The 26068-nt window shown below is 39.5% G+C and overlaps 1 protein-coding gene across 16 annotated transcripts in view; it reads right to left on the reverse strand.

Moving 5' to 3' along the window:
- Positions 1 to 26068, reverse strand: part of NEK10 (NIMA related kinase 10) — a 233913-nt gene that overhangs the window by 194493 nt on the left and 13352 nt on the right. For 13 of the 16 annotated variants that reach the window (XR_013361388.1, XM_077865476.1, XM_077865473.1 and 10 more), the window contains exons 2-6: positions 23014 to 23121; positions 22673 to 22733; positions 14175 to 14305; positions 12113 to 12211; positions 755 to 839 (exon numbers count right to left, since the gene is read on the reverse strand). Coding sequence is in view for 14 of the 16 variants with exons in the window: in XM_077865476.1 (XP_077721602.1) it covers positions 755 to 839; positions 12113 to 12211; positions 14175 to 14305; positions 22673 to 22733; positions 23014 to 23084 (447 nt within the window). In the remaining 2 variants the exon portion in view is untranslated. Of the gene's footprint in view, positions 1 to 754; positions 840 to 12112; positions 12212 to 14174; positions 14306 to 22672; positions 22734 to 23013; positions 23122 to 23257; positions 23436 to 26068 lie in introns of those variants that run through there. The other 3 variants (XM_077865465.1, XM_077865475.1, XM_077865477.1) reach the window with 3 other exon arrangements.

The following is a 26068-nucleotide window of genomic DNA, read 5'->3' on the forward strand; positions in this document are numbered from 1 at the left end:
CCAGGGGATTCCTAAGTGCATTAAAGTTTAAGAAGCACTAACAGAGAGACAGCACATGCCATTAACTAGTGAGAGGAAGGGGCAGCCCGGATGACTCAGCGGTTTAGCACTGCCTTTGGCCCAGGTTGTGATCCTGGAGGCCCGGGATCAAGTCCCCCCTCAGGCTCCCTGCATGGAGCCTGCTTCTCCCTGTCTCTCTCTCTCTCTCTCTCTCTCTCTCTCTCATGAATAAATAAAACCTTAAAAAAAAACTAGTGAGAGGAGGGAAAGGTTCTTGACCTCGCAACCCTCATTTGGGACTAGTAGGAGGTTCCTTGATCACCTCTAACTCAGAGTGGGAGGCTAGATGTGGGGAAGGGCATGGACTCTGCAGCATGCTAAAACACCAGGCACTGCCTTTCCACTGGCTGCCTCTGGAGCCCCCCGAGAAGGCCGCTGCTTGTCACTGCTGACTTTGACCCAGTCAGCTGCTTAGCCTTGAACACACTAAAAGGTGTGGCCAAGTCTACACTGCTCTGAATTGCCAGTGGTTTAGAACATACACCAAAAGTTCCATCTACTTAATCCCACAGTTAATATAGCATAAATATATAGACTTTTTGTCATTTCTCTCAGATATTTTTAAATAGCAGGTGAGATACCTCCGAAATCTTAAGCCTCTTGCGTTGTGAGAGAGAAAAAAAGTTAACGTGGCCCCAGTTTTTTTACTTGTCTTCATAACAAGTAAGAATTATTTTTATTTTTTCCAACCAACCTGATAACATGGATCCCTCATTAGAAGTCTCAGACAGATTAACACTCTCAGAAAATGAATAGATGGGGCTCGATGAACCCACTCTCTGAAAGAAGAAAACAAGAGAAAGTGTGTTTGTCCATGTTTAAAAGGCCAATGACAGAACAACACAAGACGAAGGAGAATAAGGAACATACAAAGGAATAGCATTAGTTTATTTCAAATTTAATCTGTAATAAGGACTGTTTGTTGGTACCTGGACACCTAATCCACTGTAGTGCAAAATACATACAAACTGTTTTTTATCATTATTAATCAGAAGCCCCGAAATTATTTGGCTCCGAGTGCCCTTACTGGCTAAGGGCAGTGCCGGACCAAAAGAAATAGCTAAAAGTTCCAGTAATTAGGTTCAACTTTGGGGTAGCCCCAGTGGCACAGTGGTTTAGTGCCACCTGCAGCCCAGGGCGTGATCCTGGAAGACCCAGGATCGAGTCCCACATCAGGCTCCCTGCATGGGGCCTGCTTCTCCCTCTGCCTGTGTCTCTGCCTCTCTCTCTCTCTGTGTCTCTATGAATAAATAAACTTTAAAAAAAATCTTAAAAAAAAATTAGATTCAACTTCAATAAGAATGTATGCCCCGATAACTTAGTATCCATTCAAAAAACTCATACACATGTTATGAGAAAACTGTTTTTATTTTATTCTTGATCACATTTACTTATGAATGGGGTGCTGTGCACCTGTGTGTGCACTCAACAAATTCTCAAGCCTTGTAATCAGATTGGAGACTATGCCACCTTCATCTCCTCTTCCAGCTGATTTTCACATCGTACTTGCTTTTATCATAACAACTATGAAAAACCCAGCTTCAGAAAGACAAGCCATCATTTAAAAGAAGGAAGCACAACCTTCATATGGAAATCATAAAGTACCCGGAGTAGTTTGCACTGGGTCTGATGAATACTGAGTAGCTCTGTGTTCATTGCAAATTTAGAAGACTCTATGACACCCCTGAGGGTTCTCTGTAGTCTCCAGGGCACTTTGGCGGACAGTTTGGAAAACACCATGATAAAGTATTTTCATAAAACAGTTTCCCCAGAAGCAGAGCCTGAGATGAAGGTTGGTGTGTAGGTGAATGATTGAGGACATGCCCTCAGGGAAGACCACCAGGAGTGGGGAGCATGAAGGAGAAAAGGGAAGGCAAGCATGGACATGATCTCAAGCAACCCTCATCTCACCCTCATCTCAGTCTGACAGTGGCACTTGGTGCAAATGCTAACAAAACCCTCAAACAAAAAGTGTCTGCTATTCCATAGATAGCCGAGAAAAACTGAGGAAGATAACAAAAGCTATTCCAGACTGGAATCCACATACTTTCTCGCACCCTCTCCCACCTCCACAGTCGAGCTGGTTAGGTATCCAGCAAGGTTAGGATACTTTAAGGATCTGCCCTTCCATCAAGTGCAACATCTGCTTAAGCTGAGGTCCCAAGCCAACCCTTGCCTGGCCTGCCTCATATTCATCCTTAGCCTTTGGTGGTAGACTTGAGCTTCGTCTCCTTTGTGGTCCTGAGCAATTCAGTTCTGTCCCCAAACCTGCACATCTCAAAACTGAGTGCATGAGACCCACCGTCCTCAAAAGCAGGATAACCATCTAAGGTCACTGGAGATGTCACCTTCCACTCTACCCCATTTCACTCCATTCCCAATTGCCATCCCCTACGACTTAGCTCATGAAAGGGAGATTGGTAAATATGCTTTCCCATATTGTTATATTCTCAGGGATGCCTGAGTGCTCCTGATAGATGAGAGTCCCTGGCAGAGGCCTCGCTGAGCAGGACGTCCCCAAAGTATCACTGGCTGAGAATTGCTCTTCCTACCATCACCAGGACTCCTGGCAGGAGCTGCCCACCATAGCTACCATCAAATCATGGCCCTCCTCCAGCCCAGCCACCATGACACTGACACATTTGCTATGGAGGCAAAGCTCAGTTTCTTCTAAGAATAAAAGCAGGACTCAACCCATACCAGGGCTTCCAGCCAGGGAGAATTAGCCAAGGCCACACTGGGAAGCTACCCTATAGTTCACCTTGACTTCCTTGTGTTGGGAAAAATAATGCAAACTCTAAATACACTTGAATTTAAAACAATCACCTATGGGAACATTTGTAAGGATGTGGTTATTCTGAGGCTCCTATTACAGACAAAATACCTTTAATCTTTATAAATAGGGAGACGGCACATGACTGCTTTCCCTTTCAGGTGCTGGGGTCAGCTAAAGATAGCACGTAGCCTAAACTGTAGTGCAAAGATAGGACATCCCAAAGATCTAACAGAAAAAATGATCAAGTTGCAACAGCTGCTAAAAACCTGATGAGGTTTAATGCTGATTGCTTTTCATTATTTAGAGGAAAAGCCATATTAAGAGGTGATTCATACTACAAATATGTGTGCACTGGTATTTTTCCTGTTAACTATATACACTCTTCACAGGGAAAGTTCATGACCTTTGCAATGTTTTTCATATTAAAATAAATACGAAAAGTTTTCTTCTATTTCCTTCCCCCTCCTCTAAAAAAGAAAATAAAAAAATTCCAGAATAGGCTTCTTAAAATTATTATTATTAAAGGAATACAAATAAATGAAGAGTTCCAGAAAAGTCCGTGTTAAAAGTTCTGTTCCAGGCAAATGGCATTTTTTGTTTTGCAATTTTGGGACCAAATCCCAAGGCTATTAATATTTCTACGTGATTCTGGCCTCGGCTGTTGTAAATGTAAATAGAATTCCTGGTGTCTGAGTCCTCTGACTTTTCTCTGAGCACCGACCTCTGGAGGAGCAGTTGTTCCTTTCTTGGCTCCCAGCCCTTAACCCCCCACCAGGACACAGCACATGGGATGGAGCTCTGGTATTCAAGAAGAATGGCGTGTTCTGTAAGATGATATATATCTCTGTTTGCCAAGAGTTGGGGGACTAGGAAACACACAACTTAGTGCAACCAGAGAATTGTAGAGAAAAATAGTGACCAATTGTAAAGACAGGTGCCCTCGTTCTACTGAGTCAGTGACTACAGCCCTAAGGAGCTGTGTGACTGGCCCAAGACTGCATATGAGAGTAGAACCGGGGGCTGAGTTCTGTGCTCCTTCAATCCCTTCCCAGCCCACCCCCACTCCAGGTCCCCCAGGCAGGGGTGACTAGGGAGACAATGACTCTCCAACACATTTACTATGGAATCAGGAATGTTGAGCAGCCGGGGGTCCTCTGAGACAGCTCTGAAAAAGTTGTCTGTCTGCAAAGATACTGTTTCCCTGGAGGATATGTCCCAATATAACCGCCACACAGCAGCGGATTCATGAGCAGGCAAATATTTATCCCCTCTTGTGACTGAACTTTTGCCACTTCTTTAGCAGGACTATTAATATATGACAGCGTGATCAGCTCCCACGGCCTTTGTCCATGACCACCTGCCACATGGCTTTCAGCATCACATGTCACTTTCTGCTATCGATACAAAAAGGGAAGGAAAAACGGCACTGGCCATACAATCATTGAAAAGAGGGCTAATTAGGGTTTCACCTTCTTGAAAGAAACCAATATATGATGTGAGGGCTCCACATAAAAATCAGTCATGGGACTGTGGTATTGCATCATAAACCTGCAAGTACCAAGATCAACAAGCCAGCCAAACGGTCTGATGTTAGCTGAATCCAGGGGCTGACACACACCAGAGGTTCACCCTAGACCTCATTTGTACCATGCTTCGCTCTGGTTCTCACTCAGAATAGGTAGTATCTTCATGGTGGGGTGTAACTTAAATTTCCCTTTTCATTAACACACAAGACAACAACAAAACCTCTGCCTTTGACTCAAAATTTAAGAGTGAAGAAATTCAAGCTGTTTCAAAATAAATATTATCACAAATTCATAAAACAGAGCCCTGTGTTGTTGTTGTTGGGGGAGAGGGGTAAATACTAGAAAAGTAAAATTCACATCAAAATAGACATGGTAAAACTTAGAAGAAAAAAGAATGTGTGTGAAAAAATTAATTACAGATGAATATTCAAGAAATCTTTATTGACTTGTTCTACTATTCCTTGTGGGTCTTTATTCTTCCTCTGAGTTGCCCACTAAATCCAGCCCCAAATAGGTGCCCAACCAGAAGTCCATCCAATGGGTCATTACTGGTCCTAAAGTCAGGGAGATATTGAGCAGAAAGGACTGTCTACAGGTGTTTCTTCTACACAGTTGATGGAAGTTTCAGAGGTAGAATGCTTTCAAATATTTACTCATCACTTATTGGTAGCCAGGCACTGTTACACGCCCAGGGGTACAGCAAAGGACAAAACCATGCACTTGTGTTCATGGGACTTACCTTCTAAAGGGACAAGGCCAATAATAAACAGAAACTAATAAAAATTTATATGAAGTGGTATACAATGTGGGACAACAAAGATTAAGAGTTTAAGGAGTCTAGGGGATACTACTTTAGGGCAGTCAGAGAAGGATTCTCTGATAAAATTAGCATTCAAGTGAATTGAAGAGTGAATCTAGGTCAGAATAGCAGAAGATATATATATATATATATAGTCCCTGAACAAGAGTGTGGTTGTTTGTGCAAGGAATAGCAAGGAAGCTCATGGGGCTAGAGCAAAGTGAGAGAAGACAAAGTAACAGAAGTTGAAATCAGAAAGATGGCAAGAGCCAGATCTGAAGGGCTTTGTAGAATAAGAATAAGGACCCTGCAGAACCACTAGAAAACTCTAAGCAAAGAACTAATACAATCTAAAAGAGATTTTGAAAGGATCCTTTTGGAAGTAGTGTTGAGAACAATATAGGTAGCCAACAATCAAAGCTGGGAGCCCAGTTATCCTAGTGTAATTGTCCAAGCAAGGAATGGTGGCAGCTTGGACCAGGTCAATAGATGAGGAAGAGAAAAGTTCAGGGAGGGCAAGTTCGGTGAGAAAAATCAAAGGTACTATTTAAGGTATGTCAACTTCGGGGTCTCCGAAGAAGAAAAAGTCCATTAATCAATATGTAAAACAAAAGATGAATCGACAGCAACTACATACAACTTATAAGGTAAAGTCCGTCAGAGCAAAGCTGATAAAGGGATGATGGAAGCTGTCATTTATTGATTTGTCCACGTTTAATTGGTTCCAATGGTTAGTGGTTACATGTGGCCCAAGAACAGGCAATGCTTTCCTGGGAAGGTGGAGACATTTTAATTTCATGTCTGTTAGACATCCAAGTGAATGATTTTTGCAAGAAGCAGTAGTAGATAGAGGAAAAGAGAACATTATAACTGAAGTGTACTTTCCTGGTGCAAAATTGAAAGAAAATGTTAAATATATTTTAATTAATAAAGAACCTGGGAACAAGTGAGGCATAGGAGAAAAGAATACCAGTTAAGTCCTGCCTGAGGACCTTGAGCTTGGCCTTAACCTCTCAGCTACTGCATCTATCAAATGAAGTTGGACTGGATGTTTTTCTTCATGGTCCATTCTACCTCTATAATTAGATGATGTCTTTTGTGTGTGTGTGTGTGTGTGTGTGTGTGTGTGTGTGTGTTTGAGGAGAATAACATTTTAGGAGAAATGAAAATGCAAAAGTTAAATATTTATTCCAAGTTAGGCGATGGGGAGAACAGGACTGCTTATTTTTTGTTTGAGGATTATGTGAAATCCTAGGTTCTTGAAGGTTATTTTCTTCCTTTCCACATTTAAGACTGTGAAACTTAGAACAAAAAAGACAAAAAGACAATGATGCAGCTCTTTTAAAAAACTTTACTCTGGATAAAAGCATAATATGGTTTTGTATGTGTGTAATAATTTCTCATATAAATGAAGAAAAAAGCATAGAATTGTAAAAAAGATTAGAAGGAAATATAGCAAGAATTAATTCAGCTATTTCTAAGAGAGGTATAAAGGGTAATTTTTCATTTTTTATAATTTTCTGTATCCACATATTTTTTTATGGTGCTCACAATAATTTAATGCAGAGAATTCCACTACATGAAGACCCTCAGCCTCTATGCTTCCCTATAAAACCAGTGTTGATGGCTTGAGTTGGAGACAAAACACCAAAGCCTAGAGTATGGTGGGAGGAACAGGAGCCCAGGGCCATGAGAGGGAAGAGGTGGGGCAGGGCTAGTTGAGAGACCAGAACAGCCAGGAAGGCTAAGAGGTGGGGGCAGCAGGCTTAAGGTGAGAATTAGCATAGGCAGAGGTTCAGAGGTGAAAGAAAATAACTCTCCAAGGTATAATGAGGGGCTTGCTCTGACCTTGGTGAGCCCAAGGCATACGACAGGCGGAAACAACAGATAAGCCAAGTAAGAACAGCTCGATCTCAAAGGGCTTTGTGAACCAATAGGGAACAGGCATTTAGGGAACCTGGCCATTAGAGGACGACAGGACTTTACCAAGGTGACCAGAATTCTCTTTTCCTAGGTGAGGAGGAATCTTCAAAAGCCCATATTTGCCTGTCTGCTACCTGATGAAAGAAAATCACAGAAAAAGCATCTCTCCATCAACTTTGTATATTTCAAGAACTAAATCAAGAAGCTGAAGAGATTGCTTCTGTATCCTAACTTCTGGTCCTTTCCTCTCACCTCTGTGGACAGGGTCTGGAGTGCCAGTGCTGAGGATCAGATAAAGCTCAAAGAAGAGTCGCTTGCATCATGACCTAGCCTAGCTTAGACATGGACAGCAAAGGTCTTCTGGTAAACAAGTAACTAGGAAGGACCTCTTGGTTAGAAATTCCCGTGAAGTCCCCAGGACACTTTGAATAGCATTTCCTAATTGCTAAGGCTCTGGCCAGAAGCTATTCCCTGTCTCAAGAGATTCTTTAAAAAAAAAAAAAAAATTAAATATATATATGTATTTAAGAGGATGGGGAGAGGCAGAGGGAGAAGAAACTCAAACTGACTCTGTACTGAGCCCAATGCAGGGCCTGATCTCACAACCCTAAGATCAGACCTGAGCCAAAACCAAGAATCAGATGCCTAACTAACTGCACCACTCAGGCACCTCCTATCTCAAGCAGTTCTTAAGCTTTTGTGTGGAATATAAATAAATATCTTCCCAATCTTGACTTCTACAGATCATTTCCAAGATATGCCACATTTATAGTAGATATTTCCAAAAATGGGATGTAAGATAATAAGGAGACCAACTTGTTCTTATTAGAAAAGTGATTATATTTTTAGACCAAAAAGGTCATGCTAAATGGATCAGGTGGTTCTCTTTTAACTGAAATTTGAAAACCTTATATACTTATCTCTCCAAAAGTTACAAGCAGGGGAAGAGAGGATATCCTAGCAATTGTAGGATAATCATACCAGGAAGAGACCAGTTAAGTGAACTGACTTTAAATAACAACAAATTTCATATTAAATAGGCAGTAATAGGATTTAATGAAAACATGATCTTAAAATATACACTATGAAACTAAGATCTACTTTATTTTACATTTAACAAAATTTAAGTTATAATTACAACTCTGCCCTGATAAGTAAAACAAAGCAAGGATGGATTCTGATGTTTGGGGCAATCATAAACATGATCCAGCATCCTTGAATTCATTTTAGACTTTTGCAGCATAAAGAGGTTCAGTTTTGCCATATATTAGAAAGAGTCATCAATTTTTCCTAAAGGCCTCTCCTAACCTTTGCTGGTCCAAAAGTGCTTTTTTTGAAGTCCTACTTTGTCATTGTCCTGGTTAATAGCCTCTTCTTCAATTATCATTGATCTCATTCTGCCAGTGCCTCATCACTCTGGTTCCAATAGTTCAGCACCATCACTTTTAGTATCTTCAGGAAATTCTACATCGTTAGCCAGATTTGCAAGCTCATTTCACAAGTATATCATGTTATATTTGCACTGTGTTATAGGATCTGCACAATGTCTGGAAATCAGCAAGGAATGGACCAACAAAGAGGGAGCTCAGAGGAACACATACTGGGAAGAGATATCTGAGTAGAGGTCATATCCTTAATTAGAAGATGTGTCAAGTTTGTGACAACTTTTACTTCCCTATACAACTTGGTAACAACCCAATCTTGTATACCAAGCACCCTTTGTACTTTCCTGGGTAGGCAGATGAAATGGAGAGGAGGTGCGTTTATCTTCTAATAGTAGACTCTCCTATAGGCAAATGATGTTATGGCAGAAAGAAAAGCTGGAAGGCCAAAATTCGCTTCCATACTCTGCCACACAGCAAGACTTAGGACCACATGTAACCAGGAGTAACCTCAGCTTCAGACACGATACTTTCACTTGCCCTTTGAGATCTACTGTGAGGCAGTGCTTACAGCATTACCTTATCTGACCCTGGATTAACAAGTCCTGTCTCATTTCAGATGCCACCTGGCGATTTCATTTCTGAGAACAAGGGAGTAATCACAGGTCAGTCTTAGGAAAAGCACCCAGAAAGGAGGTATCCAGAAGTGTGGTTTAGAGGAAGACTGCAGTTGGGGAGAATGAAATAGAACAAAAACAGCATCACTCAGACATAAACTGACAGAGGAGCTGGAAGGGCTCACACTCCACACATGAGACAAAGTTCCCAATCAGCCATATCCTCAGGGTAAAATTGAGTTGCTTAGCATCCTGAATATGTCCAATCTTGTCTACAACCTGAATTGGACCAAAGTCCACAGTCCCTCAACCTCCACCAGTCTTTAGTTGTCATGATATAAGTAGTTTCTAACCACCATATTTTCCCTTGTACTAAAATAGTGGGCAACTCTTTTGCTGGCCAAAGTAGATGCTGAAGAAAGGGATCACATGTCCTATGCATCTTTGTATTTCTACCCTCTCTTCCTTCCCACTGTGTGTTCCCTCTCTTTCTTGCACATAGTAGATATCCAAAATTTTACTTATTGAATTTAATCCAAATTTTCCAGCCAACATTAAATCTGATGTTTGCAAAGAATTAGAATAGGAAGCTATACCAGAAATGTCCCTTAGATGTAATTCTTCTGTAAGTCTGAATTTAGAGGGAAAAGGGGAGGAAAGGCCATTCTGGCTATTTTAGCAAGGTCATATGGGGTGAGAAACAATGGAAGACCTTTACACTTAAGCCATCTTTGACCCAACCCTGCTTTTAGAATAGAACTGAACGTAACTATCTGTCAGCAGCCAGAGGATGACATAAAAGGATGCCCTTGATGTTCAACATTCCTAAATTCTTTCTCATACTATGAAAGCAAAACAGATCTATAATCATCTCTTCCTAGTTTGAAGATTTCCAGGGACTACTCATGTTGCAAGCCAGTAATTCCATCCAATCTAAGATGTCTCATTAATCACTAAGAAATTGAAAAGGTTCTGACAAGAGATTTCTTAACTTCAGAATTGTTAAGATATTTTCAACTGTTCAATGCCAACCCTTGCCCAATTAGTTTCCCTAACAATTTCTGCATCTAGTGCCCTCATACTGGGGACACAGCAACATCTCTCACATCTTTAATACAGGAATTATTCTTCCTTCCTTAAAGTATTGACCTGATAAATAGTCTATCGGACATCCCTTGAAGAGTCCATGATGGCTATCTTCAAAACAAATTAAAGAATGTCATTTCCTAATACCATTTCAGGCATAATTATTCTGCTACTAACCATTGTTCTACTCTGTTCAAGCTCAAGAAGAAAACGGTCCAGGACAACCCTAGGTCTTTTGTAGAATTCATTAATCTTTCTTTCATTTTTTTTAAGATTTTACTTATGTATTCATGAGAGACACAGAGAAAAAGGCAGAGACATAGACAGAGGAAGAAGCAGATTCCCTACAGGGAGCCTGATATGGGACTCAATCTCAGGACCCAAAGATCACAACCCGCGCCAAAGGCACTCAACCACTGAGCAACCCAGGTGCCCCAAATTCATTAATCTTTCAACAACCTTTGAGTATATTGTCAAGAACTGAACAGGGAACCAATTCCATAACCATGATAAAGTATCATCTAAGCCAGTCTATATGTATAGGCTTATATGTATCATCTAAGCCAGTCTAATAATCCTCTGCCTGAATCAAGTACAAAGGCATAACAGATGCAGTCCCAATCCTGGATTGCTTTACACCAAACCAATGTATTTGGCAGCCAGTGTCCAATACTTAAATAACATAATATTAAATAACCCCCTTCAAGCGATCAAATCATAAGACCATCACTTAGCTATTTTTAGCAACTGATTCATCATGGAGGACCCACCAGGATATTATTCTACTTAAAGTCAGTTATTGCACTGGACCAAGTCAGAGTTTTATTTCAGTCAAGGCATTAAATTATTAATACTTCTCCTATTTTCCAGAATAGGAGTGATTTTTTTCCCATCTCACTGGGGCAGAATTCAGATATCTCAATCAAGTCCCAAAGAAAGTAAAGGTAGAGTAAAGGTTCTTTACAGGCCTCTTTTCAGCGGATGCTTGGGAGAGAGAGCCTGGGCCTCCAGGTAAGGGTAGAAGGCAAGACCCACCATGACACAATGTTGGGAGCCACCTTCATATTAGGCAACTGCATGACCAGCTCTCACTTCAAGCGGCCCAAATGAATAGAAAATTCAGCCTTGACTGCATCTACCTCTAGTCAATGGCTCACTGAAAACCCCTGATGTTTGTGAGACAGAATCTAGAGGCCTTGCTAATCCTTCTCTACAGTCCCAACATTGCATCTGTGTTAAGACAAGAAGAGCCATGGAGAGAACATTTGATTTGTACCTCAGAAGAAATATCATCATAGGGCCATGCCTGGGGGTTACACATTCATCCTTTCCCAAGGCAAGGCTGGGGCAGCCCATTTAATTAGTCCTGTATCAACCACAAAAATGTGCCATGAGGATGTTGGTCATTGATTTACCCAACGTCTGTTTCATAAGGACGCTGGCAATAAACTCCTTCTGAGTATCCAAATTTAAAGTAAGAATAATAAGAAAAGGGTAGCCGGGTGGCTCAGCGGTTTAGTGCCGCCTTTAGCCCAGGGTGTGATCCTGGAGACCTGGGATCGAGTCCCACATCCGGCTCCCTGCATGGAGCCTGCTTCTCCCTCTGCCTGTGTCCCTGCCTCTCTTTCTCTCTCTGTCTCTCATTAATAAATAAATATTTTTAAAAAAGAATAATAAGAAAAACAGTATAACATGGGTGTTTTCCCATTTTACTTTATCTATCATAATATTTGGCTAAATGCAGTACTTAACCAGAGTGATTTAAATGAGATTGACTGCAATGCCTAGTCATTTGCCTCCTTCTAAATGATATTTACTCTATTTTATCCTTTAAGTATGTTGTGTTCAATCTCATAAACTGCTTCAAACCATATGCTAGAAATAAGACATACAAGATATGCCATTCTTGGGTAAATTGTTGGTCTTTTCTGGGGTGATCTTACCTGCAGATGAGTCTATTTTTCACCAAGGCTGTAAAGATCTCCTGAAATAGTTTATGCTGGGGATGTTTGCTGAAGTTTCTCTCATTCTTGTAGTTTATACTGAGATGGAAAAAACAGAAAAGCATTTTGTAATAGAAATTATTTAGGCTGCCTCAAAGTTCCCAATGCAGGCAGAGAACACTTGTATTCATGCAGCTATTGAAAGATTCTCCGGATTTAACATAAAACTAAAGGCACATATCAACTGTTAAAAGAAGAACTAGAAAATCAATTATAAAGTTAATAATAAAGATTACAATCAAGCATATATACTTCATTTCACCATCTTATTCCTCATAAACGCTTCATAGCTGAACTTGTTCAGACGGGGGAAAGGGGGATAGAAAGAGAAAGAATGATGAGAGCACATTATCTAGATACCGTGCATGAGGCAGTAAACAATTCCCTCTTCTTTTATCGACCCACAAACCCACCAACTGCTGTAACTATTAACACCAGTGCTAATTGTATGTATTTCCTTGTAGGTAATATGGATTTATTAAACACAAGCTAAACCCCTTCAACTGTGAACATTTCTGTGGTTGCTGATTGTTTGCATGTTATGTGTGTGTGTGTGTGTGTGTGTGTGTGTGTATGTGTGAGAGAGTATGTGTGTGTATGTGTGAGAGAGTATGTGTGTGTATGTGTTTAACAAAGTCTGGAGGTATCCCATCTTTAGCTTCTTTCTTCTGATATTATAGCTAATTAAAGAGGTTATAAATACTGTAAAACATTCCACTTTAAAATTGGGAGAAGAGGGATCCCTGGGTGGCGCAGCGGTTTGGCGCCTGCCTTTGGCCCAGGGCGCGATCCTGGAGACCCGGGATCGAATCCCACATCGGGCTCCCAGTGCATGGAGCCTGCTTCTCCCTCTGCCTGTGTCTCTGCCTCTCTCTCTCTCTGTGACTATCATAAATAAATAAAAATTAAAAAAAAAATTTAAAAAAAAAAAAATAAATAAATAAATAAATAAAATTGGGAGAAGATAAGAGATAAATGCACAAAATGGTGCATTATATTTATCATTATAAAATATATGATGTACTATTTTTGTGCATATTAAAAAGACCACTTTTAAGACCAGGTCAAATAAGCTAGAATTACATGAACATATCACCTCAAAGGCAAGTTCTATGACCTTATATTGTCATTTGTATTGTGCTGCTTTTGCAATCTTTCAGATGTCACTGGACAGCACATCCCTACCCCTTCCAGCTGAGGGCTGTAATGCAATCTTAGTACATGGACACTAGTAGACTGAATAGGTAAGAATTTTTAAAGAATTTAGTGTTCCTCACTAAATATACACCATGTCACATCATGTGACTTTTGTGGACTATCAAATTCATTGTCATAAAATGACAGGAAGACAAAATCTAGGCCAAATAAACAAACGATCATCCTAGAATATTCATCTTGATATTTCACGCCATTCATTATTTACATGGTACTTAGTACCAAATGACGTCAGTTAGTACATGGTAAACCTGAGAGAACGTTCCTGGAAGGGGAGTGGCCCACAAGAATGTGCCACTTCTAGGAGGTCTAAATGGCGACAGGAGAGATGAACCTGAATTGAGAGTTTCCATGTGAAAGGTGAGGTGCAATCCCTTCAACTGAAAACCTCAGTTGCTTTGTCAACCACAATCCTTAGCCACCATATCTGTTTAGTGCAAATGCTTCTTTTAGGCCTCCTCACGGCTGGCAAGGTATGAGCAGACCAAAACATTAAGACAAAGCCTGGAATCAGCCAGGTCAATAACCTGGAACCACTTCCTCATGGAACAAGTGCCAAAGGTATCTCAGCAAGGTGTCCTGAAATCCCCAGGTCGGTTCCACCTGCAGCCATCAAGCTGTATTTACACACTATTTCGGGAATGATTTAAACACTAGCTATAAGTATTAAGTTAAGAATCTCCATGGTAAATTTTGAAACAAATTTAAATTTTAGTTACTGTGACCAACCAAGTTTTGGGCTAATTAGAATAGGTTGCTGAGGGCAAAGGAGATACCAGATTCTTACCTAAAATTTTCAAGTTCAACAGCTTCTGTGGACTCATGCCACTGACCTCGGGTTCTATGTCCACCCACCTTGATGACATGCTCGGACTTCGTCATGCTATTTTGGGCACTATCGAAGTTAATGGCTGGAAGCTATAGAAATAGAAGCATAAAACCCCTGAGGATAACAATTCAACACAGGATAAGACAAGTAACAAAATGGGGGGAGGGAGGTAGTTGGAGGCCAGATAAAGAAAATGAGGTGTTTTTGTTTCCCAAACCAATTAATTAACATGATAGCCAAACCAAATATAGTTTTCTAAGATTTAAACATTTTTGACTTAAACATTTATTCTCTCTACCTTATGCTGCTTTACTTTTCTTCATAGCTTGCAACACCATCTGCCATATCTTACAGTTATTCATGTATTTTCAGTCTCCCTTGATTATAATGGCAGCTCAATATGAGAAGTACTTTGAACATAGTCTGGTCTAGGCCTTAGGAGTTTTTGAAGCTTCTTCGGTGATTCAAATGTGCCATCAGAATGGAGAGATTCCAGGTTCAGCTAGAACTCTCTGGTACAGCGTGAAACCCCAAACTGATAATAAGTCATCATTCATTCTTCAACATTTGTAAATCATACACACTGCTTGCCAGGTGTTAGAGATATAAAGGTAAAGAAGATTCTATCCCTTTTAATCAGTCTGAACATCCTGACTAGTCAACCATATTTATAAAAGTCATGAACTCACCACAAGAAAAGTAAAAATTTGCTTAAAAAAAAAAGAAAAAAATTGCTTAAATTAACCGTAACAACTCGAGTATGTCTTCCATTTACAATATGAACTGGTAATTATCTATACAATAAATTATAAGTTATCAGTATTAAAACAGTTTAACTTACCAATATCTACCTATAATTGGGATAACCCTGAGAATTATTTTTTGTACCATGGTAAACTGAGTATAGTGCAAATACCCTATTGTTTCCAAAGTACAAATGAAGGTTATTCTATAATTAGTGAAACTATTACAGATAAGGTAAGTAAAACATAATATAAAAAAATAAAGGATCCACTTTTTTAAATTATATTTATAATTATTAAATGAAGCTACTATATGTTATACATATATTATTCCACAAAAACATGTGACACAAATTCACATAAAGACCTCATTCATCATTGCCTTATCCAAAAAAAGTATATTTGACTTCCCTTTAGGCAATCAGCTTATAGAAAGACACATTATAATAAAGACATTGTTTTATGGCTAGCAAAAAAAAAAAAATCCTTCATCATATGCCAGCTACAGTTGAATTCTCAAAACATTAATAATAAATCTTTCATCCTGTTAAACTATCTTTCTATCTCAGAATAGTGGGCCAATCAATCCAAACACCACAAGACAAAGGGCCATGAGCACTTAAGAGAGTAAGGCTTCCTGGCTAAGAGAATAAACTCTAGGCCAGGTGCCTTGATTTAAAACTACCAGTACGTAGCTACATGATCTTGGAAACGTTACTGATCTCCCTGTGCATTAGTTTCCACATCATCAAAATGGAAATAATAATAATAATAATAATAATAATAATAATTGGAGGCAGAGTTATTATGAAAACTAAATGAGTTAGTATTTATAAAGCACTTGCTATGTGCCTGGCATAGTGTCCAAGTGCTTTATACTCTTAATCCTCATGATTATTCCCATTGTACAGATAAACTTGCTAACCAAATAAAATGTGTCCTTACAAATTAGATAACTCCTGAATATAACCTAAATTATATTGACCATGAAGTCACAGCAATGAGCAAATGTTCCTATGTTACACAAGAAACACACTAGGTAGCAAACAGAAAGTGGATTTTCCAGGTCCAAGGTATTTCAAACCCCCTGCCATTACCACAACCCCCAGAATATTGATCACAAGAGGGAAGGTAGCCAGCACAGAGAAAATAGCTCATTCCACTTAGGGAAAATGGGTAGAAGACTGTCAGTTTGTGGCCATTCCCTCTGTCGGGAGAATAAGCAGCCAGAATTGGGAATCAACTCATGGAAACTCAGTAGAAAGATGGACTTGACAGCTATAATTGCAAAGACCACGAACTTAATAGTAGGAACCTTGAAGCAACCAGCCCTCTTCAGAGTCCAAAACCCAGAGCCTTTTCCCTTGTCTCCTCAATTCCTCAGGTTCTCTGTATTCTTCATCATCTACTGTAGAAGGAGGTCCAATAAAATCTGTGTGACATGGCTCTCCACCTGGTATTGTCACAATCAAGGTATCCACATGAGCCACCCCTTACAGATTTCTTCACATTAAGCCATTAGTTCTTTTAAAGTATACTACACTGACAGATTATTCTTGTCAACCCAACTTCTGAGACTTTGGACGTAATAAATATACCATAACACAAATTGACATAGATAATTTTAAGGTATGTCCTGTCCTTTCCCACAACTGATGGACTTAAAGGCACTTGGATTTGAAAACCTCTTCAAAAGGCACAAAACCCAACCATCATTCATCCTCATGACCACCATCACTGTAGATGATACTTACATGGTGATCACCATATGGCAGGCACTATTCTAAGTGCTTTGTGAGTATTAAATATATTTAATCCTCATAACAACTCTATGAGATAAATACTATTTTATAAATGAGAAAACTAAGGTACAGAGGAGCTAAGTGACTTGCCCCACGGTCACATAGTGCAAGGGGCAGAGCTTGTATTCAAATCTAGACAACCTGCCTCCCTCTCCAACATTCTCAGTCCTCTACCAGCTATGTATGTATCTCTAGTGATGAGAAACACTATCCTGAGTCAGCCCTCTTGCTTTTCACAGAGTTCCCGTCTTGCCCAAGGTTTTCTTCATACAGAGATGAAAATCTGTCTTGTCTCCCTGTGTTCTGATCCTGTCTTCCAGTCCAGCATCATTTCTTTGCATAATATTTGAAAGGACTAAATTGTTTCTTTAAACATGTAGGGTGGCTAGTTCTGAGGGAATCCCCAGACTCCATGTGGTGAGGACAAACAACCCTGTGGAGAGGCCTCCCACCTACAAACAGCACCCACTTGCCAGTCCCCAGTCAGTGTGAGAGGATCACAGCACCTAGCAGCAACCCATCAGAGACCTGGACTGGAACTATCCAGGCAAACTGAATTCATGACCCACAACATGGGTGAGAGACAGTAAATGATCATTGTTGCATTAAACCACTAAGTTTTAGAATGATTTGCTATGCAGTATTTGATAATAGATCCAACACAGACTAAAATAAGAATCCACAAGTCCATATAATATAAATAAATAAATGAATAAGCAAAATAGGTCAGGTAAATATAAAACTGTGCCCCAAGTTCTGGCTGCATTTAATTGGTCACTTGTCCCAGAAACCACTGTAGTGTTTGACCACTCCATGCCTGGGCATGTGCTGCAGACTGTGACTCCTGATCACATTTCAGGGCTCAGCTCAAACAGCCTCCTGGTAAGCACCTGCCCCAGCCTTCCCAGCAGAGCTGTTCACTCCCTCCCTAGTGCCATTACTAGAATGAACTCTCCTATAGCATTTACCATACTGGTACAATGTCTAGTTTACATATCAGCCTCTTCCCTTTGAATATGGCCACCCTAAGGACAGCATTACATCTGTCTATCTTTGTGTTTTTAGCACCTGCACAGAGCCTTGCACACATTACATACTCAAATGCAAAACAGTCAAGTGAACGTTTACTTTATCCCCTGTCTCTTTGCTAAACTGATTCATTCTTCACCACCTCTAGATGAGTTCATCTATTCCACACTTTTGTTGTAAACACTTGAGAACAGGCTGCGAGAGGAGTGAACAGGGTTTATTGTGGTAAACAGTAAAGGAAAGATAGGGTGGGCCATGGACTGGGATGCCAAGAATATTTCAGAGTATTCCAGACAGACTTTTATGGGCTCAAAGACAGAGGACAGCTATCTGTGCTCTAGAAAATGAGAGGTGCCTGAGCAGCTTGAATAGAATGAGTGGAAAGTAAAGAGACTACAGATTGAAGTAAAGGACTTTCCTAAAAATGTGATTGTGCCACCTCTGACTGGAAGTGTCAACATTCCCTACTGCTTATGGGACCAAATACAAAATGTGTAGATGGGCTTTCAGGCACTGCACAACCTCATCTAGCTCTAGGTACCACTACTTCCAAAAGAAACGTCTGGTCACCATTTTACTCAAATGCTTGTTATTTTCTTTAGATACCTGATTATTTTACTCACTTCACTGATATGCCTTTCCACCAATTCCACTGATGGAAAACTAGCCTATTTTTCAAGAACCATTCCCTTCCTGTGATTTGAGCTAGGAGAGGCCTCCTTATGCCTGTCAAAATCCATATACCCACCATCTGTACCATTCCTTCAGGAATCATGTCTTGCCTTGTCATATGTGATGACTGTCTTTCCTATGCCTTATCTCTCAGAACACAGGAACTGTGCCCTATGACTTTTCTTTCCACAGTATTTATCAAAATCACCTGTATTTCAAGGTATATAATGGGTCTTTACTGAATTCATTTGTTCTTTCTTCTACCTTTTTTAGTTATTGCAAACCAATTTCTCAGTTCCTTGGTTTTGAATGTAAAGGAAAAGAAAGCTGAATTCCAGCTTTCAGTAGATTTCTTCAAGATTTGTGGAAAGTTCTGGTGAAATCTCCAACTAACTTTGTTACTTCACTCTGCTTCAACAAGCTGGAGCAATTCCTTTCCTAGAATTGTCTTTATTTAGGTTATGATTATTCTAACCCTGCTTCCTCAGTGTGTCTGTCCCCAGTTCTGTCCCACTGTGGGACTGTCCCACAGAACATCAAGCTCTAATGTGGTTAAACAAGGCACACAGAGATACACAGAGCAGTCCAGGCAAAAAACGAAAGTAGAACATTGGAACACAAGGAAGGAACAGGGAAGTGGCTTGGCACATTAGAGATTCAGATAAAAGACTTTCAGGTCTTTGCAATTCTCTGCCTAAATTGCAAAGTAAATTTCCTCTGCAACTGATTAATTGGCCATTTTGGTCCATTTGCAAATAACAGGCCAGGTCTTGTTAGATCGGAAATTTAGATGAGTGAGCCTTACTCCCAAATTTCTCTTTGCAAATTGACTGCTAAAAATCTCAGATCCAAATGTGTGAGTCACTTTTCATATTTCAATGAGAATCTCTGTGTGCCTCCCTCTACTTTGTCTCAAACCCTTGTTCTTCTTTCTTTTTTGGGCCTGGTTTTAATTTATGATAAACTGTCTTACTTTGTGTATCTTTGTAAAACCCTCCTTACATTCTTTCTAGAACAAGCAAGATATAAATAAATGCTTGATTTATCCTTTCCAATATCTTTCTTCTCCACACTATTTTACTGAAAGGAGAATAGGGTGTTCAGAATAACATGTATTATTTCAAAACTAAGGATGCATTAAGGTTTGATCAACAGAATTAGGAATGAATTTTGTGAACCTCGGGACCTTCATATCATTGAGGGCATTTTCATTTTTTTCTTAGAACCACCTACTTTCTGAATAATTCAAGCATTACAAATATGCATTTTTGTACATGTGGAAGACCTTATAAAAAGCTAATCCATGTGAACTTGTCAGACAACAGACTGCAAATTCTAAAAGTGTTTAAAGGAGGAACTATTAAATTCACTTTAGTTAACCTGGCTAGATTTTAATAAGAAAGTGGTGTTGATAGGAGACACAATAGATCTAGTCAGAGTGAGCTTTAAAGTTGGAAAATTAGGGGATCCCTGGGTGGCTCAGCGGTTCAGTGCCTGCCTTTGGCCCAGGAATGATCCTGGAGACCTGGGATTGAGTTCTATGTCAGGCTCCCAGCATGGAGCCTGCTTCTCCCTCTGCCTGTGTCTCTGCCTCTCTCTCTTTCTCTATGTCTATCATGAATAAATAAATAAAATCTTTTTTTAAAAAGTTGGAAAATTAAATGAAAAAATAACCATTAGTGGAATGCCTGGGTGGCTCAGTCAGTTGACTGTCTGATTCTTCATTTCAGCTCAGGTCATGATCTCAGGGTCATGAGACTGAGCCCTGCATCAGGCTCTCCACTCAGCACAGAGTCTGCTTGGGATTTTCTCTCTCCCTCTCCCTCTGCCTGCTCCCCCATTCCACCTCATGCTTCTGCGCTCTCTCTCTCTCTCACTCTCTCTCTCTAATAAATTAACTAATTAATTGATTAATTAATTAATTAATTTAAACCACACCATTGGTGTTTCTTTTACTCTGGCCATGAAGTTATACATGCTCATGATGTAACCCAATTATTTTAAGCCATAATTCAATTTGACAAAAACTGACCAAGAGCTTATCAAATGGAGGATACAATAAAACAGAGGCAAAGTCAAAGTTGCTGGGAAATATATATTCTCATCTGGAAGTAAGACATGTAGACAAATGTTTCCAAAACAAGGAAGAACATAGTGCTACAACTGTGAAAGAAAGTGCTTTGGGAAGAGAAAGCTCACTTCCAGAATGCAAAATGAATGCTTTTTTGCAGATGTGGTGTCACTAGTTTTGGGTCTTACAACTCGATTAGATTTTATAGGAAAGAAATTTAGGAGAAGGGCAAATTCGGGAGAAGGGAATAGTCAAGGGAAAAAGTAGAAGACTTTGACATCGTGGTTACATCTTAGAATGTACAGTGAAAGGGAATAGGAACTACAATCAAAACCATATGCTGAGTTACCTTGCTCACCATCCAAGAAAGAAGGAATGTGATTTGGAGTAATTGTCCATGAAGGATTATGGGCAGCAATCGGGGAGATTCTTTTAGCAGGGTAGGGATAGACAAAGAGCAGTAGTGACTGCTGACAGATGGGAAGAAATTGCTCCTGAGGGCCATCGTATGAATAGCAGAGAAGAAGAACTGATAGGTGAAAAGATATTTTATGACTATGTTTACTCCAAATCAGGGATCCAAATGTCTTTTGAACTGGAATTTAATTTCCCAAGTCATTTAAAAGGTATCTCAGTGGCTAGGCACATAGATTGCATAGATTGCAAAGATGTAGAGTTTGGGTTCAGATCTGTAGTCCAACCACCAGCTTGCTGTATGGTCTTGATAAAGTCACTGAACTCTCTATGCCTCAGTTTCCTAACTTATAAAAGTGGGAGATGTGGTTAACTAAACAGAGAGATGCAGCAGACACATAGTAAACATTCCCTAAACATGAACTATATTATTTGGCCTTTATGTGCCATCAAATCATTAGAAGGTCATCCTTGACTATAAATAAATAGATTAGATTAAGATATTATTGTACTCTGCTAGTTTGATGGATATATCAAAATCCATCAAGATTCCCACTACACAAGCTCTTCAACAAATTTACTTGAACAAGTATAAAATAGTAGACTTTGGTGCCAGGTCACTGCAGTTCAAGAACCATCCCTACCAACTAATGGTGCTCAGTGTCTACTCAGCTGTTCCCCAAATCTTCACCGATGGCCTCTAATCTCATGATTCTCCAAAGTCTAACAAAAGTAAAACCAAAAAGAAAAATTTGAAGATAAATTCAAGTAGAGGTATCATTCTCTCTCTATGTAATAAAAAGATAAAAATGCTATCATAAAAATAGCCAAGGGGAACCTGAGTGGCTCAGTGGTTGAGTGTCTGCCTTTGGCTCAGGTCATGACCCGGGGGTCCTAGGATTAAGTCCTGCATCAGGCTCCCCACGGGGAGCCTGCTTATCCCTATGACTATGTCTCTGACTCTCTCTATGTATCTCTCATGAATAAGTAAATAAAATCTTTAAAAGTAAATAAATGAATAAAAATAAAAATAGCCAAATTCATTCCTTTCCCCTCTTTTCAGTGAGACAAAATGTGCAGCAAGCATCAGAGGCGTACTGTAGGAACGGGGCAGCATGAAGAGGGGTGGAGGGGAGTAGAAAGGACACTCAATAATCAGTGTTTGGGAAAAAATCAAATTCCCTAAAGCTCCAAAGAGTCAAATACAGGCATTCAATAGTACAGTATGCTGTTTCTAGACTGAAGGGCTTTGGTAATTAGGACACATGGCAATAAACAGAAAATAAAGTAGATTCCAGGACTGAAAGGAGAATGAAAAGGCTGTAGATGCTGAGTCTTGGCAGAACCTGAACCAGGTATGAAGGAAACAGCCAGATGAAGAAAGACAAAAAATATTTAAGAACTAAGAAAAGCAGATATACTATTGTTCATAAAAATGTTAAATTGGGGGCACCTGGGTGGCTCAGTAGGTTAAGCATCTGCCTTCAGCTCAGATCATGGTCTTGGGGTCCTGGGGTTGAGCCCCATGTTAGGCTCCCTGGTCAGTGAGGAGTCTGCTCATGTCTCTGTCTCTGCCTCTTCCCCCTAGCTTGTTCTCTCTCTCTCTCTCTCTCTCTCTGACACACACAAATAAATAAAATCTTTTTAAAAAAATGTTATATCAATCCTTTTGGAAACATGTGAGTTCTCTTTTATTAATGCATACATAGTCTTTGAAAACACTACCTGTTGTTTGCTTGACTGGACGTTCAAAAGGCAACGAAGTCTTTTAAGATCTGAGTAGTCCCTAGGAGAAAGAAGAACACAGTGTGAACCAACTGAAGACTCCAGGTGAACTAGTCATCCCCACTGATGGGCATTGCCTCTCCAAGGCCTATCTTATAGACGGAAGTGTATACACACTAAGCATTTCCTTTAGAACTCTAGAAAAGATCAAACATTTCAGTAAACACCATAACCCAGAACAGCCATTGTCAAGGGTCTACTCTATTTCCCAAGAAGCCATTAATTCTGGTTGCCTACCACTGTCTGAGTTAATAATTAGCAAAGACTCAATAATGGGTTACCTGGTGGTGATTCCTTGCTTTTTATCAGTTGATTTTTCTGTGGTCTTCACCTTTTTGTCTTGATCAGGCATTGTAAAATATCAATGCCCCAGAATTAACATTGCATGCCTTTCAAAATAAACCAGAGGGGGAAAACTTTAGTTGGGTTTGTGCTCCAAAATATCCTCATGCAAGTCACTTTATAATACTTATTTAAATATGCAAAAAATAACATTCATTTATAATACAACAATAAAAATATTACTATGGGTAGCACTTAGGGGCGTCTGGGTAACTTGGTTGGTTGAGCGTCTGACTCTTGGTTTTTGGCTCAGGTCATGATCTCAGAGTCTTGGGATCGAGCACCACATCAGGCTCCGTGCTCAGTGGGTAGTCTGATAGAGATTCTCTCTCTCCTTTTCCTTCTGCCCCTTCCTCACTTTCTATAATAAATAAATAAATATTTTAAAAATTCATAAGTAGCATTTATTATTTATCACTCAAAGGCCTTCAGATACATTTGGGACATAGTTTATAGGTATAGAAAAGCCCATGAGCCTCTGTTTTCTGAGTCATCCTTGATTTCAAATATTCTGACCCATTGTTCCAACAAATACACTATTCTGTTTGTCAGGAAAAGTGCCCCCATTGAGGGTTTCCCTAAAACATGTAACTGTAAGCAAGTACCGTAAGTCCAACTAATGCTTTTATGTCACCTTGCTTGTCTTCTCGACAAGTATCCTTAACTGTATGCTGCTAATTCAAGAGGTTCCTCCCTTATAATGGGTCATCTACCTAAAAGCCCAGAGGAAGCCCCACCCAGCTGCAAATAAGCATTACAGTATCAAAGGTAACGCACAAAACTTCACTGGATTTCCAGAATTCCTAAAGCTTTCACACTGCCACCTGAATCCCCAGGTGGGCCAAGTGTAGTGACAAGCTCTTCAGCAAGAATTGGGTCCATCTTGCACAGCCCCTGCACTCATTCAGCCTGTCAAGAGCAAGCCAACAGGCCCCCAAATGGAGTCACTTACACTGAGCCCCAGGCCACCAAACTTCAATACATTTTTAGCACTCTCAGATATGAAAACTTAAACTAGCCAATCAGGAATCATCAGATCAGCATTAGTTAAATAATCTGCCTGATATACCCATGTTGTTACCCTTTAAAAAAAAGTAACCTTGCAATACCCAATCTATTTTTTGACTAGTATAATTTCCTCATTCCTGCTCCTTTCTGCCTATAAAGCTCCTCAGAGTTCCCGTCTATCTGCTAGAATGGATGTCGTCCAATTCATGAATCACTGAATAAAGTCAATAAGATCTTTAAAATTTACTCGGTTGAAGTTTGTTTTTAAACATTCTGGACAGTGAGGATGGCCAGCCTGGGAATACAACCCAACTGGCATTTCAGTCTTCTGGATAAACTTGGTAGTCATCATGGTCACCCTTCCCAGGATAAATTTTAATACTATTTCCCACTCCTATGCAAAAGATAAGAGATAAGGCAGATTACTTAACCAATGAATGGAAAACAATTTACTTGTTTGCCCTTTTTAATCCATTTCTGATTCAATTGTTTTAATTTCCAGAATAGAAACAAGCAAACAAAAAATTGAAGATACCCATGCTTTCAGTCACATAGCAAATACAAAATTAAATATGCTATTGGCTTAATTTGATTAGATGTAAAATTTTCCAACTGTGCTTTAATGCCACAGCTTGACTTCAGAATTATTTTCAGGCATGAAAAAGCATGTTATTGTCTTATAATTGCATGCCTCAATGTATTGTGAAATCGAAGGTCAAATCCAAGTGTTTCAGAGATATTTAAAGGCAAAAGGAATGTGCCAATGGGTGTTTCACTGCAACAGAATGGAGCGAAACTTTATTTTGTAAAATGTACAAAGACAGTTTATCTAAGGATTTAAAAAATAATTGTTCCAATACAGCTTTCATATTTATGACAAAAAGCTGAGCTGGAATTACGAGTTGGGGACTAGGCTCTCTTCACAGATGCACACTCCAAAAAGCATAATAATGATATTTTAGGATTGTGCTTAGGACATAACACCATGGATTCATACAATGAAGAAATATTTACTGAACATTTACTATATCCAATCGCAGATTGAGAACTGCCAAAGGTAAAACAGGCTATCACACACATATAATTCCACCACAAGCAAATAAAAACCCACTTAATGACTTCAAACTATGGTTTGTGATGTATTCAGATAAAGATTGAATTTCACATTCATTTTTCTGTAAAAGAAAGAAGGAAGGAAGGGAAGGAGGGAAGACGAGAGGGTAGAAGAAAGGAAGCATGGATGACGATCTGCAAATAATTTTAAAAGCAAAAGATCTAAGTGCTTTTTATATTTGGATATTAAAATACTCCAAAAGTTCTAAAATAAATGGAAATCCAATCAAAATTAATAGAATCTGATTTTACTTTTCCTTCAAGGACTGAGGGGAAAATGCCAGATACACACATTGGCCTGCTGGCTTCCATTTCCTGTGCAAACCAGAGCTACATACTGTGTCAGAAGTAGGAAATGAAAGCCACAAGCCACAAGGATTAGCACAGGAAAATGTGTGGAAAAGCTCGGACATAGGCTTCTTCTGCCAGAAGGAGAGCACATCTACCCAGATCATACCTGCTAACCACCCTGTCTTATTCCCTTGTTTAATCTCCATAATTTGATTGACCTGGTGTGTGAACAGGAAATAATCATCTAATAGTTTTATCAGTTTAAGATGAATGTCTACTCTGTGAGCTGGAAGAGTGAGAACAGATAACTCTCTGGAAATGTTTCACTTAATTAAACAGTAAACAAATCCACCGGAATCAGCAGAAACAGATAATTGCCTTCAGATAATAAACAAAATCATTTCCACTTGATGGCTGTTAAAATGGAAATTATTCGGAAGAAAACTTTGAGAAGTTGGGAATGCTCTGAAATATTCCACCTAATCCCATTTTAAATTAACAAAAACAATCACAGTTATACCAGTGGTTATAATCCAAAACTAGGGATGAGGGGAAAGCAGCTCACATCTTAAGTGAAGTTGC

This window comes from Canis aureus, chromosome 22 (genome assembly GCF_053574225.1).
Source record: "Canis aureus isolate CA01 chromosome 22, VMU_Caureus_v.1.0, whole genome shotgun sequence".
Taxonomy (NCBI): domain Eukaryota; kingdom Metazoa; phylum Chordata; class Mammalia; order Carnivora; family Canidae; genus Canis; species Canis aureus.